At 42.1% G+C, this 13015-nt stretch overlaps 1 protein-coding gene across 1 annotated transcript in view; it reads right to left on the reverse strand.

Annotated features, from left to right (window-relative positions):
• LOC138802173 (putative methyltransferase DDB_G0268948) overlaps nt 1–10643 on the reverse strand; it is a 46495-nt gene extending 35852 nt beyond the window's left edge. Inside the window, exons 1-2 of the mRNA XM_069985347.1 lie at nt 10572–10643; nt 5434–5567 (exon numbers count right to left, since the gene is read on the reverse strand). Of these exons, the coding sequence (XP_069841448.1) occupies nt 5434–5544 (111 nt within the window). The 5' untranslated portion in view covers nt 5545–5567; nt 10572–10643. The remainder of the gene's footprint in view (nt 1–5433; nt 5568–10571) is intronic.
• Between the last annotated feature and the right edge of the window lie 2372 nt (nt 10644–13015).

Below are 13015 nucleotides of genomic sequence, written 5' to 3' on the forward strand. Positions count from 1 at the left end.
ATAAATAAATAAATAAATATATATAGAGTAGCAGCAGTATGGCCCTATGGCCCTTCTGCTGCCATAAATGTCTGTGTCTGCGACTGCAAGGCTGACCAAGTCCTGGTGCCAGCACTGTTAGATATCACCAGAACAGCGCACAGCACTGCATACAATAGCACTGTCTGATACTGAGCCTCCCCTAATAATGTGTATTCTAATGCCATATTCTAATAGACACTACAGTTAGAAAAGCACTGCGGCAGCCTGTAGCAGAGCAAGCAGTGATTGGCAAATAACCCTACTTGCTCTGTGGGTGTAGCGCCAGTGACACTGGCTGCTTTCCCAAGCCTATTGTCTATTGTAATGCTAACATGCATTATAGCAGACATAGGGGAGGCTAGTGATCTGCAACGGAAAAAAGCAAAAATTGGCCGCACCCCTATGCCTCTGTTCACACTGTAGGTTGCACGCTGCATGTGACTTAAGTACAGACAAAAAAAAAAAACAGAAAATGCAACAGCAACCTACAGGTACAAGTACTTACCGTGTAATAAAACAGAGAGTACCATGCCACCACGTTAAGGTGTCCTCAGAGACATGGTCCTACTCTAGCATTTTCACACTAGCAATTGCCTCTCCTGGGCTAAATAAGCCTACAATGGTCAGATAGGAGCCAAATCTCTATTTATACCACTCATAAGACATGGATGGAGTGCACCCTATGCCTCTGTTCACACTGTAGGTTGCACGCTGTATGTCTCGTGGGTGGTATAAATAGAGATTTGGCTCCTATCTGCCTATTGTAGGCTAATTGTTAGTCCTGGAGAGGCCATTACTAGTGTGAGAATGCTAGAGTAGGACCACGTCTCTGAGGACACCTTAAAGGGGAACTCCAGCTAGAGGTAAATAAATAAAAATAAAATAAATCTGCTGCAGAAGCATATAGCATTACTTTCCCTTCTAACCCAGTTCTGAAACTACCAAAAATCTACTTGTTTTAGCTCTGTATTTTGTGGTTGTATATCCTTGTTGAGCAGTTGCTCAGGACTATAAGTTGCAGAATGCAATGCTTTCCCTCAGCTGTTCATCGCAGTCCCCCACCCTGCCCATTCCCCGCCCAAAGCTGTTGCAGAACAGCTAGGCTGTGTTTACATATTGCAGTTTCTTTGTGTTACTGAAATATTTCATTGCAGTACTTTATCGTTTCAAGGTGTTTCCACCCCCAAACAGCACACTGTTACTACCTGTAAAGCCGATATGGGAATGAAAAAAGAACTTTTTGAATTTAATTTGTGCTGGGTTTTTTTCTTCTTCTCATCTCCACACACGTATTATGATCAATAATCTTTTGTCTTTGAAGTTGAGGCCCACAATAAAGACTTTATCCGATATTATTTTACCTACTGTTTATGCCTCTTTTTTGTGCAGGTGGGATCGCCAGCATCGACTCTGATCCTCTGCTTCATTTACCATGATTTAATTGCCTTACTGCATCAATTCATTGCGGTACTACATCATTTTTGTAAAGATGCGGCAGTATTGCGACATTTTTATCAACTTTTTCAGGAATAAAGAGAACATCCTTTTCTAATATGCTCCCATATAGATGCATTTTAGTTCCTTAAAGTGAAGGGTGAACATTTTTGTGTTCTTAAGCATATGATTAACCCGTTAAGGACAGAGCCAATTAAAATTTTTGCGTTTTCGTTTTTTCCTCCTTGTGTTTAAAAGGCCATAGCACTTAAATTTTTCCACCTAGAAACCCACATGAGCCCTTATTTTTTGCGCCACTTATTGTACTTTGCAATGACAGGCTGAATTTTTTCATAAACTACACTGGAAAACCAGAAAAAAAATAAACATATGGTGAAATTGGAAAAAAAAAAAACCATTTTGTTTTTTTGGGGTGTATTTGTTTTTACGCCATTCGCCCTGGGGTAAAACTGACTTGTTATATATGTTGTCTAAGTCGTTACGATTACAACGATATGTAACATGAATAACTTTCATTGTATCTGATGGCCTGTAAAAAATTCAAACCATTGTTAACAAATATATGTTCCTTAAAATCGCTCTATTCCCATGCTTATAACGCTTTTATCCTTTGGTCTATGCGCCATGATGTGTTCATTCTACCGGTACCTTGATTGCGCATATGCGACTTTTTGATCGCTTTTTATTACAATTTTTCTGGATTTGATGCGACCATAAATGGGCAATTTTGCACTTTGGAATTTTTTTGCGCTTACGCCGTTTACCGTGCGAGATCAGGAATGTGATTAATTAATAGTTTGGGCGATTATTCCCCCGGCGATAGCAAACATGTTTGTTTATTTATTAATTTGTTTTCGTTTATTGATTACATGGGAAAAGGGGGGTGACTTTTATTAGGGGAGGGGGGCTTTTGGTTGAAAACATCACTTTTTAAAAAAAAACTTTTACACTTATACTAGAAGCCCCACTGGGGGACTTCTAATATGAGTGCACTGATCTCTCATTGAGATCTATGCTGCATAGATCAATAAGATCGGCACTCGTTTGCTTTCGGCTGCTGCATTCAGCGCTATTTTGGTGGAGACCCTGGCCGGCATCAGTCAAGGAGATCGCTCCTCCGGGACAACGTCCCGGGGGGGGGGGGGCGATCTCCGCCATTAGACACCAGGGAAGGGCTGCATACGGTAATCGGATGCAGCTGTCAACTTTGACAGCTGCATCCAATTACCTTATTAGCGGGCACGGCGATCGGACCGTGCCCGCTAATAGTCGCGGTCCCGGGCTACATGCGGCACCTGGGATCGTGGCAGTTCAGAGCAAGGTCGCCACGCGGCCCCATTCTGAACGCCCTTACTGATAACAGGGCGTAAATATACGCCCTTTGTCGTTAAGGGGTTAAATAAAATAACACTGGATGATTAAACCAGATACAAAGTTTCCAACATGCATTGCCAAGCAACAACACAAAGATCACTGACGGAAAGGAAACAGACTTTTCCACCAGTACAAGCTGTCAATGTAAGTTTTGGTTTGTGAACTGCTGTAATTTGGATTATATGATATTATATATGATATATCTTCAAACAAAATTGCATGAGGAAATAAAGTTACAGGAAATAAAATCCATCCTTTTCACAAGCATAAAGGGGTACCTGTCTAGCACATTAAATCTTCACTTTACTGTATGCAAACTTTCCTTTTTTTCTTGTATCCCAGCTATCTCTAGGGTTGGAGCATTGGTGATGTGTTTTGAGTAGAGAGTGAACCTCAAGCATGTTCGGGTTCGTACAAACCCAAACATTCTGCATTTGATTACTGGTATGGAGACATTAGATGCAGCCCTAAGGCAGCCAGGAAAGCATGGATATAGCCTATGGCTTTTTCAAGGTAATGTAGAGCCAAACACGAATCTGTATCAGTGCCCATATCCTAAGTGCAGTTAGGATATCATTAGAGATAAGAGAAGCGGGCTTCGTTTAGCTTCTTTTGAAGCAGAAAGATCGGCTTTTGAATCCCGCAGTCTGCCTACTCAGTAGAGAAGGGGAAGACAGCCTGGAAAACATGGATACAGTCATAGGCTATGTTTACACAACGTATGTTTTCATGAAAGTACGGCTGTTGTTGCAATCGGCAACAACGGTCGTACTTTGTACAGAAACATACGTTGCCTTGCCTTCTATGGGATCCCTCGCGGCGCTGCAAAGAACTGACATGTCAGTTTTCTGCGGCCGCAATTCATTGAATAGCAGCCATAAAAAAGCATGTCAGTGCACACTATGAAGCGAGCGGCTCCGGCTGCTTACTTTATAGTGTGCAGTGGGGAGTTCTGATGCGGGCGCGCACACATGCGCCCACATCAGAACTCTGCGGCGTGAAAGATCATCCGGCCAGTGCTGCAGTACCGGCCGGGATGATCTCTTCAGAGATCGGCCGGGTCACGGAACGGTCGGTCTCTTTCACCATGTGAACATGTAAGGAAAAAAGCAAAAAAAAGCCAGAAAAATGGGGAGCCATCTCTTTTTCTTAATTCCGAATCTAAACCATGGAATATTACATATAATTCTACTCACTTCTCGGAGGTGAGATGGACCTACTCCCCCCGTTGCTCGGAACACTGATATCACTCCTTGGTTTGGCTTCTCTGGAGAACAGTTTCCATACTCTGATACTCAGACCAGGGCTCTCTGCTATGAAGTTGGTGCACACCCAGTGCTCAATGTAAGCCGACTCCCGTGTCAATCTCACTTGAGCTGCTTGAACCACACTTGTAATGATAACTGAGAGTTATATATATAAACCAATATGCATGACTCACCAAGTGTAAGTGTATTAGTTTGGGTTTTTAAGTGTATTTAAAAAAATTTCTGACAGAGACTTGCTGCTCCCCAACAATTTTTTCTGTTTTATCATTTAGCCATGTGAACATAGCCATAGGCTGTATTCATGTTTTTCAGGGGTGTATCCATGTTTTCCAGGCAGTCCTTAGGTTGTTTCCATTTTCTCTAAGGAAAGGGCAGACAATAGCAAGCTAAACGTAGCCTGCTTTGTTCATCTCTAGTTTTGATATCTGCCAAGATACAAATCCACAAAAGGCCTTGGATCTGCACAGATGATACAGCGCTGATCAGACAAGCACAGGGCAGAAATCTTATCGGAGCACAGGCAACCAAAGACTTTAAACTTTGATGTTTTCAGATCTGTCTATTGATCTATTGTGCTGCCTTTCTTTTTGGGTAATGTTCTACAAGTTTCAGTAAAATTTGGAAAATTATCATGACCATCATACAATGTTTGCAGTTTTTACTTATGTTTCAAATTTTTGCACTTCAAAAATAAAGTTGCAACCTGGAAACCATCAACAGTCAGGGGCACCTGTGCCACTGCATTCTATGAAGGGCTAATGAATCATTTAATTATATATATATGATAATAACAAAAACTATTAATTTTATTACTTTTATTCTTGCATAATGCATGACAACCCAATTGCAACCTGTGACTGTATTGCAGGGTGGCGGCCATTATTGACTGCAGCATCTAGGGGGTTAAACAGACAAAATTGAATATAGTTTTGATCCTGCTTCATCTTTCCCCAAAGCACCTCCACTAGATTGTGCTATAAGGGCAAAATGTACAGTAGCTTATGTAAATTACAGATTAACATTTCATATAGCAGTACATTTTAGCAATCTTGTTACAACTTCAGCACTGGGGCCCTTGTAGTATTGGACTGACTGTAGATCCCACTGGGGCTTTTGGTGATCTATGTACAGAAGAGCTGGAGGGATATGGGTGTTAGGCTTATCATACTGATGCTAAAATGCTTCTGAATCATAGCTGTATGAAACTAGCCTTACAGTCATATACACCTCAGAATCATCTTAAGATCATATAATCTCCCATCAGTTCCTACTTTCAATACAGCAAATAAGAATCTTTACTGAAAATTTCTCTTACTTTTTCTTGAAGATAGCTCAGGATAATGTCTTGTAACTCTTGTGGCGGACCAAATCTGTATTTCTGATAATAAGATGCATGCTCTTTACCCTCAAACAGTCGCGTAGCCATTTGGGAATCAGTTAAGCCACAACCTGTAGTAATAAATAGGAAAAAAGAGAGGTCTGATAAATCTGTGTATGTAAGATATATTTACCATCTGATAAATGTAGGGACTTTATTGTATTAATAGAAAATGTGGCAGACTAATCTGGAATCTGCATCCTTGACACTTTCAAATATATACATTTATTTTTCATCTAGTATAGGGATTCACTGTAACTTTTGTTTTTATGGAAAAAAGTCATATGACCCAAATCTTTAAAAGTCTAGCATGTACTTAAAAGAAGTGGTGATGAAGGTAGTGATAAAGTTTTGCCACTAGATGTCGCTGTATTAGATTTGTGTATTCAGATGCTGCATGGCTGAAGTATGTAAAGGGTAATTGTTTGTGTGTCACATGGATCTGTGGACCAACAGGAATCTGTTCTTCTTCTCTCCTATCACCACTCTCTTTACTTCTTCTGTTGCACTCTTTACCCACTCACAGCGCACTTTAGATACGCTGGGGAAGTAAGTCACATGGGTAGAGGAAGTGTATGAGTCTTTTGCGTGAGGCATTGTAGAGGAAGGACGCAAGCTAGACAGCTCTGCACAGTGGTCTTCTCGGCCCTGGCCCACTGACAGGTCCTCAACTTAGGTCAGTCTAAGTCAGAACCCTGTATGGGTAGGATGTCAGACAGGACACAGCTAACAGCTTTCTTCTCAGTGATGCTACGCAACATTATGCAGTGTTAAACCCCTTTCAAGAGAGGACAAGTCAGAGACAACCTCAACCCACGCCGTGGACTAGGAGAGTCACAGAGAAGGACAGTATCCACAGACAGTAGTAAGCTAGGAACTGATCCGGATAGAGCAAAGTTGCTAGGAGCCTAGGAATTCTCAGGAAACCCTCAGCATTCCGCTCATCCCAGGTAACAAGGTCTGGGCCTTGTGTCACCCTCTAGGATGGGTCCCCCAAATCTAGTGGACATAAGGTGGTGTGAAGACCCAAAGGTAAATACACAGGCACAAGTATTCTCTTCTTCTTCTAAGTATTCTTCTACCTCATCCTCCAACATATCGGCAGAGCACAGTACTACTTGGGTTGGGACTCTCACAACATCCTCCTCTTAGCTACTCCGTTTCTTTGTATCACTCAACACGCTATTCAGTAAGCCCGACTGTGCTCCTCACTCTATTCCTGTCGCAGATCTGGTTATTGTATTATCAAGTGTCTTTTCAAGTGCTTTATCAAGGGAACTATCAAGTGTAACTTATCTTGTCAAATAACAGCTGTATGTCTTGCTACACACAAGTACCTTTCAAGTAAAACCAAAACCGGCACCAACACAGTATACGCAGCCTTGGGACATTTCTCCTCTCTGTGGGTGGCAGTTCAGATAGTCCGGGAGGGTCACTATATCACTCTGGCCATCTGTGATTACACTAACAATACATGTGGATGAGGTTTCAAAACCCTATTCACATGTGGAGAAAATTTTTTGCTAGTTTCTAACTTTTCTAACTAGTTTCCTAGTTGCTAACTTTTGCTAGTTTCTAGCAAAAGTTACATCATACTGTCATATACCCACAATGGCAGGGATGTAGCTAGGGTCCCATGGGCCCCAGGCAAAATTTGGATCTGGGCTAAGTACGTGGTCTGCCTCTGTAGTAGGTACGCCTTTGCACTGTGGGTCCATTGTACTTAGTGGACAAAGCATGTTGCAGTCTTACATGTATATTTTTGTGGAAATACTTGATACAGTTTTTTAATCCAGAACCAGGAGTGGATATAAAATAGATACTTTTTATATATGCTTTTCCATCCATTTGTAACCACTTCTGGCTTTGACTTAAAAAGCTGCCCTTGGGATGCCAAACTAGAGATAGAGGATACCGAAATGGTTTTGGATACCCACTGTGTTTCCTAACCTTTATGTTCTGAATTTCCTGCCTTTACTACATTGCACTATTATAGGTCCTTTCCACGATTACAATGCTCCTGGTTAGGACAAATGAATGCAATTAATATGGATAAGATGCTTTGCTTCCTTTTTTATTTTACCTATTCTACCTATCTGATTACCAAGCACTTACTTGTGAAGCTTGCGAATAGAGATGAGCGAACCTTGAGCATGCTAGAGTTCATCCAAACCCGAACATTCGGCATTTGATTACTGGTGGCTGCTGAAGTTGGATAAAGCCCTAAGGCTATGTGGAAAACATGGATATAGTCACTGGCTGTATAAATGTTTTCCAGACAACCTTAGAGCTTTATCCAACTTCAGCAGCCACCGCTAATCAAATGCCGAGCGCTCGGGTTCGGATGGACTCGAACATGCTCGAGGTTCGCTCATCTTTACTTGCGAACCTTCATTAAGAAATTTGGGGCTCCCTGCGGCCAAGTCTTAAAGACAAAACCCTGACCTCAAATCTTGAGGAGAAGCTAGTCTTTGAAAAACCTTCCGCAATATGGTTGGAGTGACTATAGGTCCTTTTTAAGCCCTTCAGCAATCTGTATATATACACGTTCCTACTGCACATACCCCGATTTATAAATATATAACATTATTGTTCCCGCACGGTGAACGGTGTAAACGGGGAAAAAAAACAGGATTGCTGACTTTATTAAACTAAATATCACAAAAAAATGAATAAAAAGGAATCAAAATGTTTCTGTTACACCAATATGATATTAATAAAAACTAGAGATCATGGCACAAAAAAATGACACCCCAACTAGCCCTGTAGGTGGAAAAATAAAAGCGCTATGGCTCTTGCATTGCATTTATCTGACCCGGACTTTTGTGCATCAAAGGACTCTGTCTTGAAGGGGTTAAAGACAACTACAAGCTAACTTATTATACCAGAAATTAACAGAATGTAACAGCTCCCCCACCCCCCACCTATGGCACAACATCTCTTTTCTATTGCAGCCATCAATGAGAGTTGCTGGGTACACTTTTTTCTGTCCTGACTTAAATGCTGTAAAATATTATTTAAAATGGTATGTAAAAGGCCAAAGCCCACTAAGGCTAAATTCCATTTAACTCTACCTTGTGGGTTTTAAAAATGTGGAGCACTAAGACTGAAAATGAACTGTAAAATATTTGTATCTATTCTAAAAATGTCTTCCCCCCTATCTATGTGGGAAAAAAGAGCCAACATGTTATGCTACACTATATATATATATATATATATATATATATATATACAGAATATATATATATATATATATATATACACAGAATATATATATATATATATATATATATATATATATATATATATATATACAGAATATATATATATATATATATATATATATATATATATATATATATATATATAATTTTTATTATTATTATTATTAATTTTTTTTTATATTAGAGCCATTGCATCTAGGGCACATTGTGGTTCCCCTGCTATAGGGGCAGTTTACTTCAATTTGGGTATTTGTAAGACTATGAATAGTTATAAATATAGACCAATTACTTCTCTAATGCTGGGTTTACACGGAAAGATAATTTGCTCAATCGAATGATTAACGATTTTGAAGCAACGTTTTGGGTTTTTAACGATCAGCGTTTAGATGGAGAAAAACCCTTAGAAGATTCGTAAGAAAAATAGTTATTGCAATCGTTTTTAAGATCGCTTAAGCCCATCTTTTACATAGGGTGAATCTTTGAAAGACTGTTTACACAAAGCGAATTTTTAGCGAAGGACGAACGGCGATGTTGAAAGATCAAAATGAACGATTTTTCGCTCATCACTTGATCGTTTGCTGTGTTTACACTGAACGATTATCGCTCAAATGCGATTGTTATTGCGAAAATTCGAGCGATAATCGTTCCGTGTAAACGCAGCATTAGGTCATTGTTGAGGTCTTTCCACCTTGGCATTGTGTCCGCCTATGCCTGATAATTTGCCAATAAAGGACATTTCATTAGCAGCACCTGGCTGCTATTTACCCTCTGGAAACAGAAAGGGTATACCTACTTTTTCACACAGCTGCCCTGATCAATCTGTCTGAGACAAAAGACGGACGCTTTTCTGTCTAATGCTACGTTTACACGGAGCGATCATTCGCCCGATCGTACGATTAACGATTTTGAATTAACGATTTTTTTAATAACGATCGTTCGTTTTGCGATCGCTTAAGCCTATCTCGCACATAGGTAAAATCAATGAACGACTGTTTACACAGAACAATCTGCGATTTTTTTGCGAACGATCAACAACGATTTATTAACCTGTTCAAAGATCAAAATGAACGATTTTTAGCTAATCGCTTGATCTTTCGCGGCGTTTACACGGAACAATTATCGCTCAATGCGATCGTTATCGCGAAAATTCGCCCGGGAATGGATTTGAAAAGGGGAGAAATCTCAGTCTTTCTATTATTACCTGTTCTCTGTTTATAGTCTGTTCCTGACTTTGGCTCAAAAAAATCTGTCAGATAATCTGTTGGTGTAATAGGGCCCTAAGACATGCTGGCAGTTACATAAAGTTGGATATTAATAAGGACACTGTGAAGTAGAATGGCAGAGCAGACACTGTAAGCTGCAGCTGCATCGTGGGGGCCATTATTACTACATGAAGGCATTATGGAGTCATGGTGTGGAGGGATTGGCTCTTGTATAAAGCCATTAGTCAGTGCAGGACTATGCTATGTTAGCTTTTGACTAATGTACTGAGGTTCTTATGATAACTTTTTAGGTCACCCACGCTTACTGGAACATTGCCCAGCTATCTAACCATTCCACTTAGCGGCTGCCGAAACTTTAAGGGAACATTGCTTTTCTATGACCTTAATAACCACCAGAAATATAGTTGTGTAAATATTTAAAAATAAAAAAGACCACCAAAAATGCCATGGTATAATTCTTGAAGCCCATCGTGTTAATAAGTGTGAATAAATTCATAAATGTGGCAAACTTGTTGCTGAAATTTCTGCAATTGTTCCATCAAACTAAAACTGATCTTCTCCAACTGATTTTTAGTCACAGAAATTTTACTGGAAAGCTTTCCCTTAATGAATTCACCCTAAAGCTTACCTTGCAGTGTTACTGTATCCAGAACGCAGCTGCCTTCTCATCTAGGAGTAATCTATGCAAGTCACAAGTATTTGTAGAAGAAAGTAATGTGGAACTTTGGACTGGGACATGAGCAATACATGTGATAGGCCAGCCCTCTCTGAATAAGTATGGTTTTCTGTAGCTGATTACTATTACAGGGAATGTGTCATTACCTGAAGAATGAGATGTTTTTCTAATTTTCCATTTAACTATTGTGGCATGAAGAGGCAGTACTGTCCCTCTATAGTGGGGACTGCGATTCAGTGGAGCTTCTGGTCCATACACTCCACTCCTAAGGGCCTGTTCACACTAAGTGACGTCAATGGGCGCAGAGAACTGAGGTGTGCAAGCCCTCCCATTTGAACAGATAGAAGGCAGGATTCTGCATCGAGTCTGCATGGAAATTTTGCCACTGATTCCAGAGTGTGAATGGGCCCTAAGAGCTGATGAGACTGAAACCTGGTGGAGCTCTATCAGAGACTTCAGAGCTTCCCAGGTGAAGATTCCCAGGGTGGGAGAACACAGGCAATGCTAGGCCTGGGAGAGCTGCAGCCAAGAGGACTTGGTGAAACCAGTGCAACTGGTGGGATTGAGCAGTAAGCTCAAAGGACAGCTAGGGAAGCTGTGGGGTTAGTCAGTGGCTAGACGGCCTAGGACTTACTGTATTTGATGTGCAAAGTGTTGCCTTTATCTTTTTATTTGGATGGACAAATAAAGCTGACTGCGGCCAGTATAAAATATATAGCAGTGACTAGACTGAAGTTTATGGTGTGCCAACCATCTCAGACCCGGGAGATAGCGATTCCATTGGGGAAGTAACCCCCAGATGGTAACACTATCTAAACTCTAAGCTGACACTTCATGTTCTGTACAGATCATTGCCCATTAATGCCCTTCTTATCAACACAGACAGGCAGAGGCGTAGCGAGCTTTTCCTGCACCCAGACACAGATTAGGTTTGGCGCCTCTCTCCCCTCCCCCCCCCCCCCTCCAGGAAAACTCCTTTTAGTGTCCAATACAGCACCAACTGAAAATAATATTGTCACACACTGCCCCCTTCTGGGGACAATTGTGTTCTTGGGATTGGTGTGTGGGCCTTTATGGTCAAACCCTCACCGGTCATCAGCTTATCTCCTATCCTATACTTAGGGGATAACTGTGTCCCCTAATACACATGTTCATCACAGTCACGCACACACACACCACACTCATAGAGGAGGATTTATCAAAATGCAAAGTGACAGATTCCAGCTGGATCCTGACCGGTTGCTATGGGCAACTAAACCTGCACACAGTTGGATAAATTTCCCCCATAGGGCGGGTTCACACTACGGAATTCTTGCGGACAATGTCCGCGGAATTCCATCAGCTGTCCGCCCACACAGGCACGCGCTTTTCCGCCGGCTCCATAGACACCATTCTATGGGCCGGCGTATTCCGCGATCCGCTAAAAGAAGTGACATGACACTTCTTTCAGCGTATAGCGGAATACGCCGGCCCATAGAATGGTGTCTATGGGGCCGGCGGAAAGGCGCCCAGATGTGCGGGCGGACAGCTGACGAAATTCCGCGGACATTGTCCGTGAGAATTCCGTAGTGTGAACCCGCCCTTAGTCATACAGACAACACAGAGATGAATGGCCACTTACCTACATTCTGGTGAGGTCAGGAGATAGCAGTGGCCAAGGTGATAGAGAAAGAGAGCAGAACCGGAGACCCCTGCCTGACGGAGACCGCCGCCTGTCATTTCAGAGGAGCCAAACTACTGGGGCGCAGGTATAGGCTGGACAGGATGATGGCATCACTCTCATATAATAGAACATAATGCAGGGCACAGGTGCAAGAAGGCGACATGTCCATTCCCTACATTGTATTAGACTTATATTTCTATAAATGTCCTATTGGTCACATGACTGTCATCTATATTTGTTTTCTTTTGTTGCTGGTGTCATGTAAACTGTGTGCAGCCTGCAGTACTGTGCAATATTTCAGTACGTCCCCTCTGTATATGCCTTCTTATATTGATACAGCCATACATTATATACCCCAGCCTCCTTATACTCATACAGCCAGCAGAGGTGACATACTGACACACTTGTCACAGCCGCGGCGGCGTCCCGCGTTCCGGGCCGCCGCCGCGACCGCTTCCTGCCCCATGCAGCAGCCGGTGTCCATAGTCGGGGACCCGGCGCTGCTATCACCTCGGCCCCGGGGGGCGCCTCACCTCTCCACGCTCCTGTCTCCCGCTGTGCCGGCCGGCGCGCGCGTCCCCGCCTCCTAGGGCGCGCGCGCCGGCTGTCTCAGATTTAAAGGGCCAGTCCGCCCCTAATTGGTAGTTGCACCCAATCACTCCCTATAAATCCCAGCATGCCCTGTCCCCTGTGTTGGAGCCTCTACATGCTTCCCATAGCGTTTGGCCCAGCT

This window comes from Dendropsophus ebraccatus, chromosome 9, assembly GCF_027789765.1.
Source record: "Dendropsophus ebraccatus isolate aDenEbr1 chromosome 9, aDenEbr1.pat, whole genome shotgun sequence".
In the NCBI taxonomy this organism is placed as follows: domain Eukaryota; kingdom Metazoa; phylum Chordata; class Amphibia; order Anura; family Hylidae; genus Dendropsophus; species Dendropsophus ebraccatus.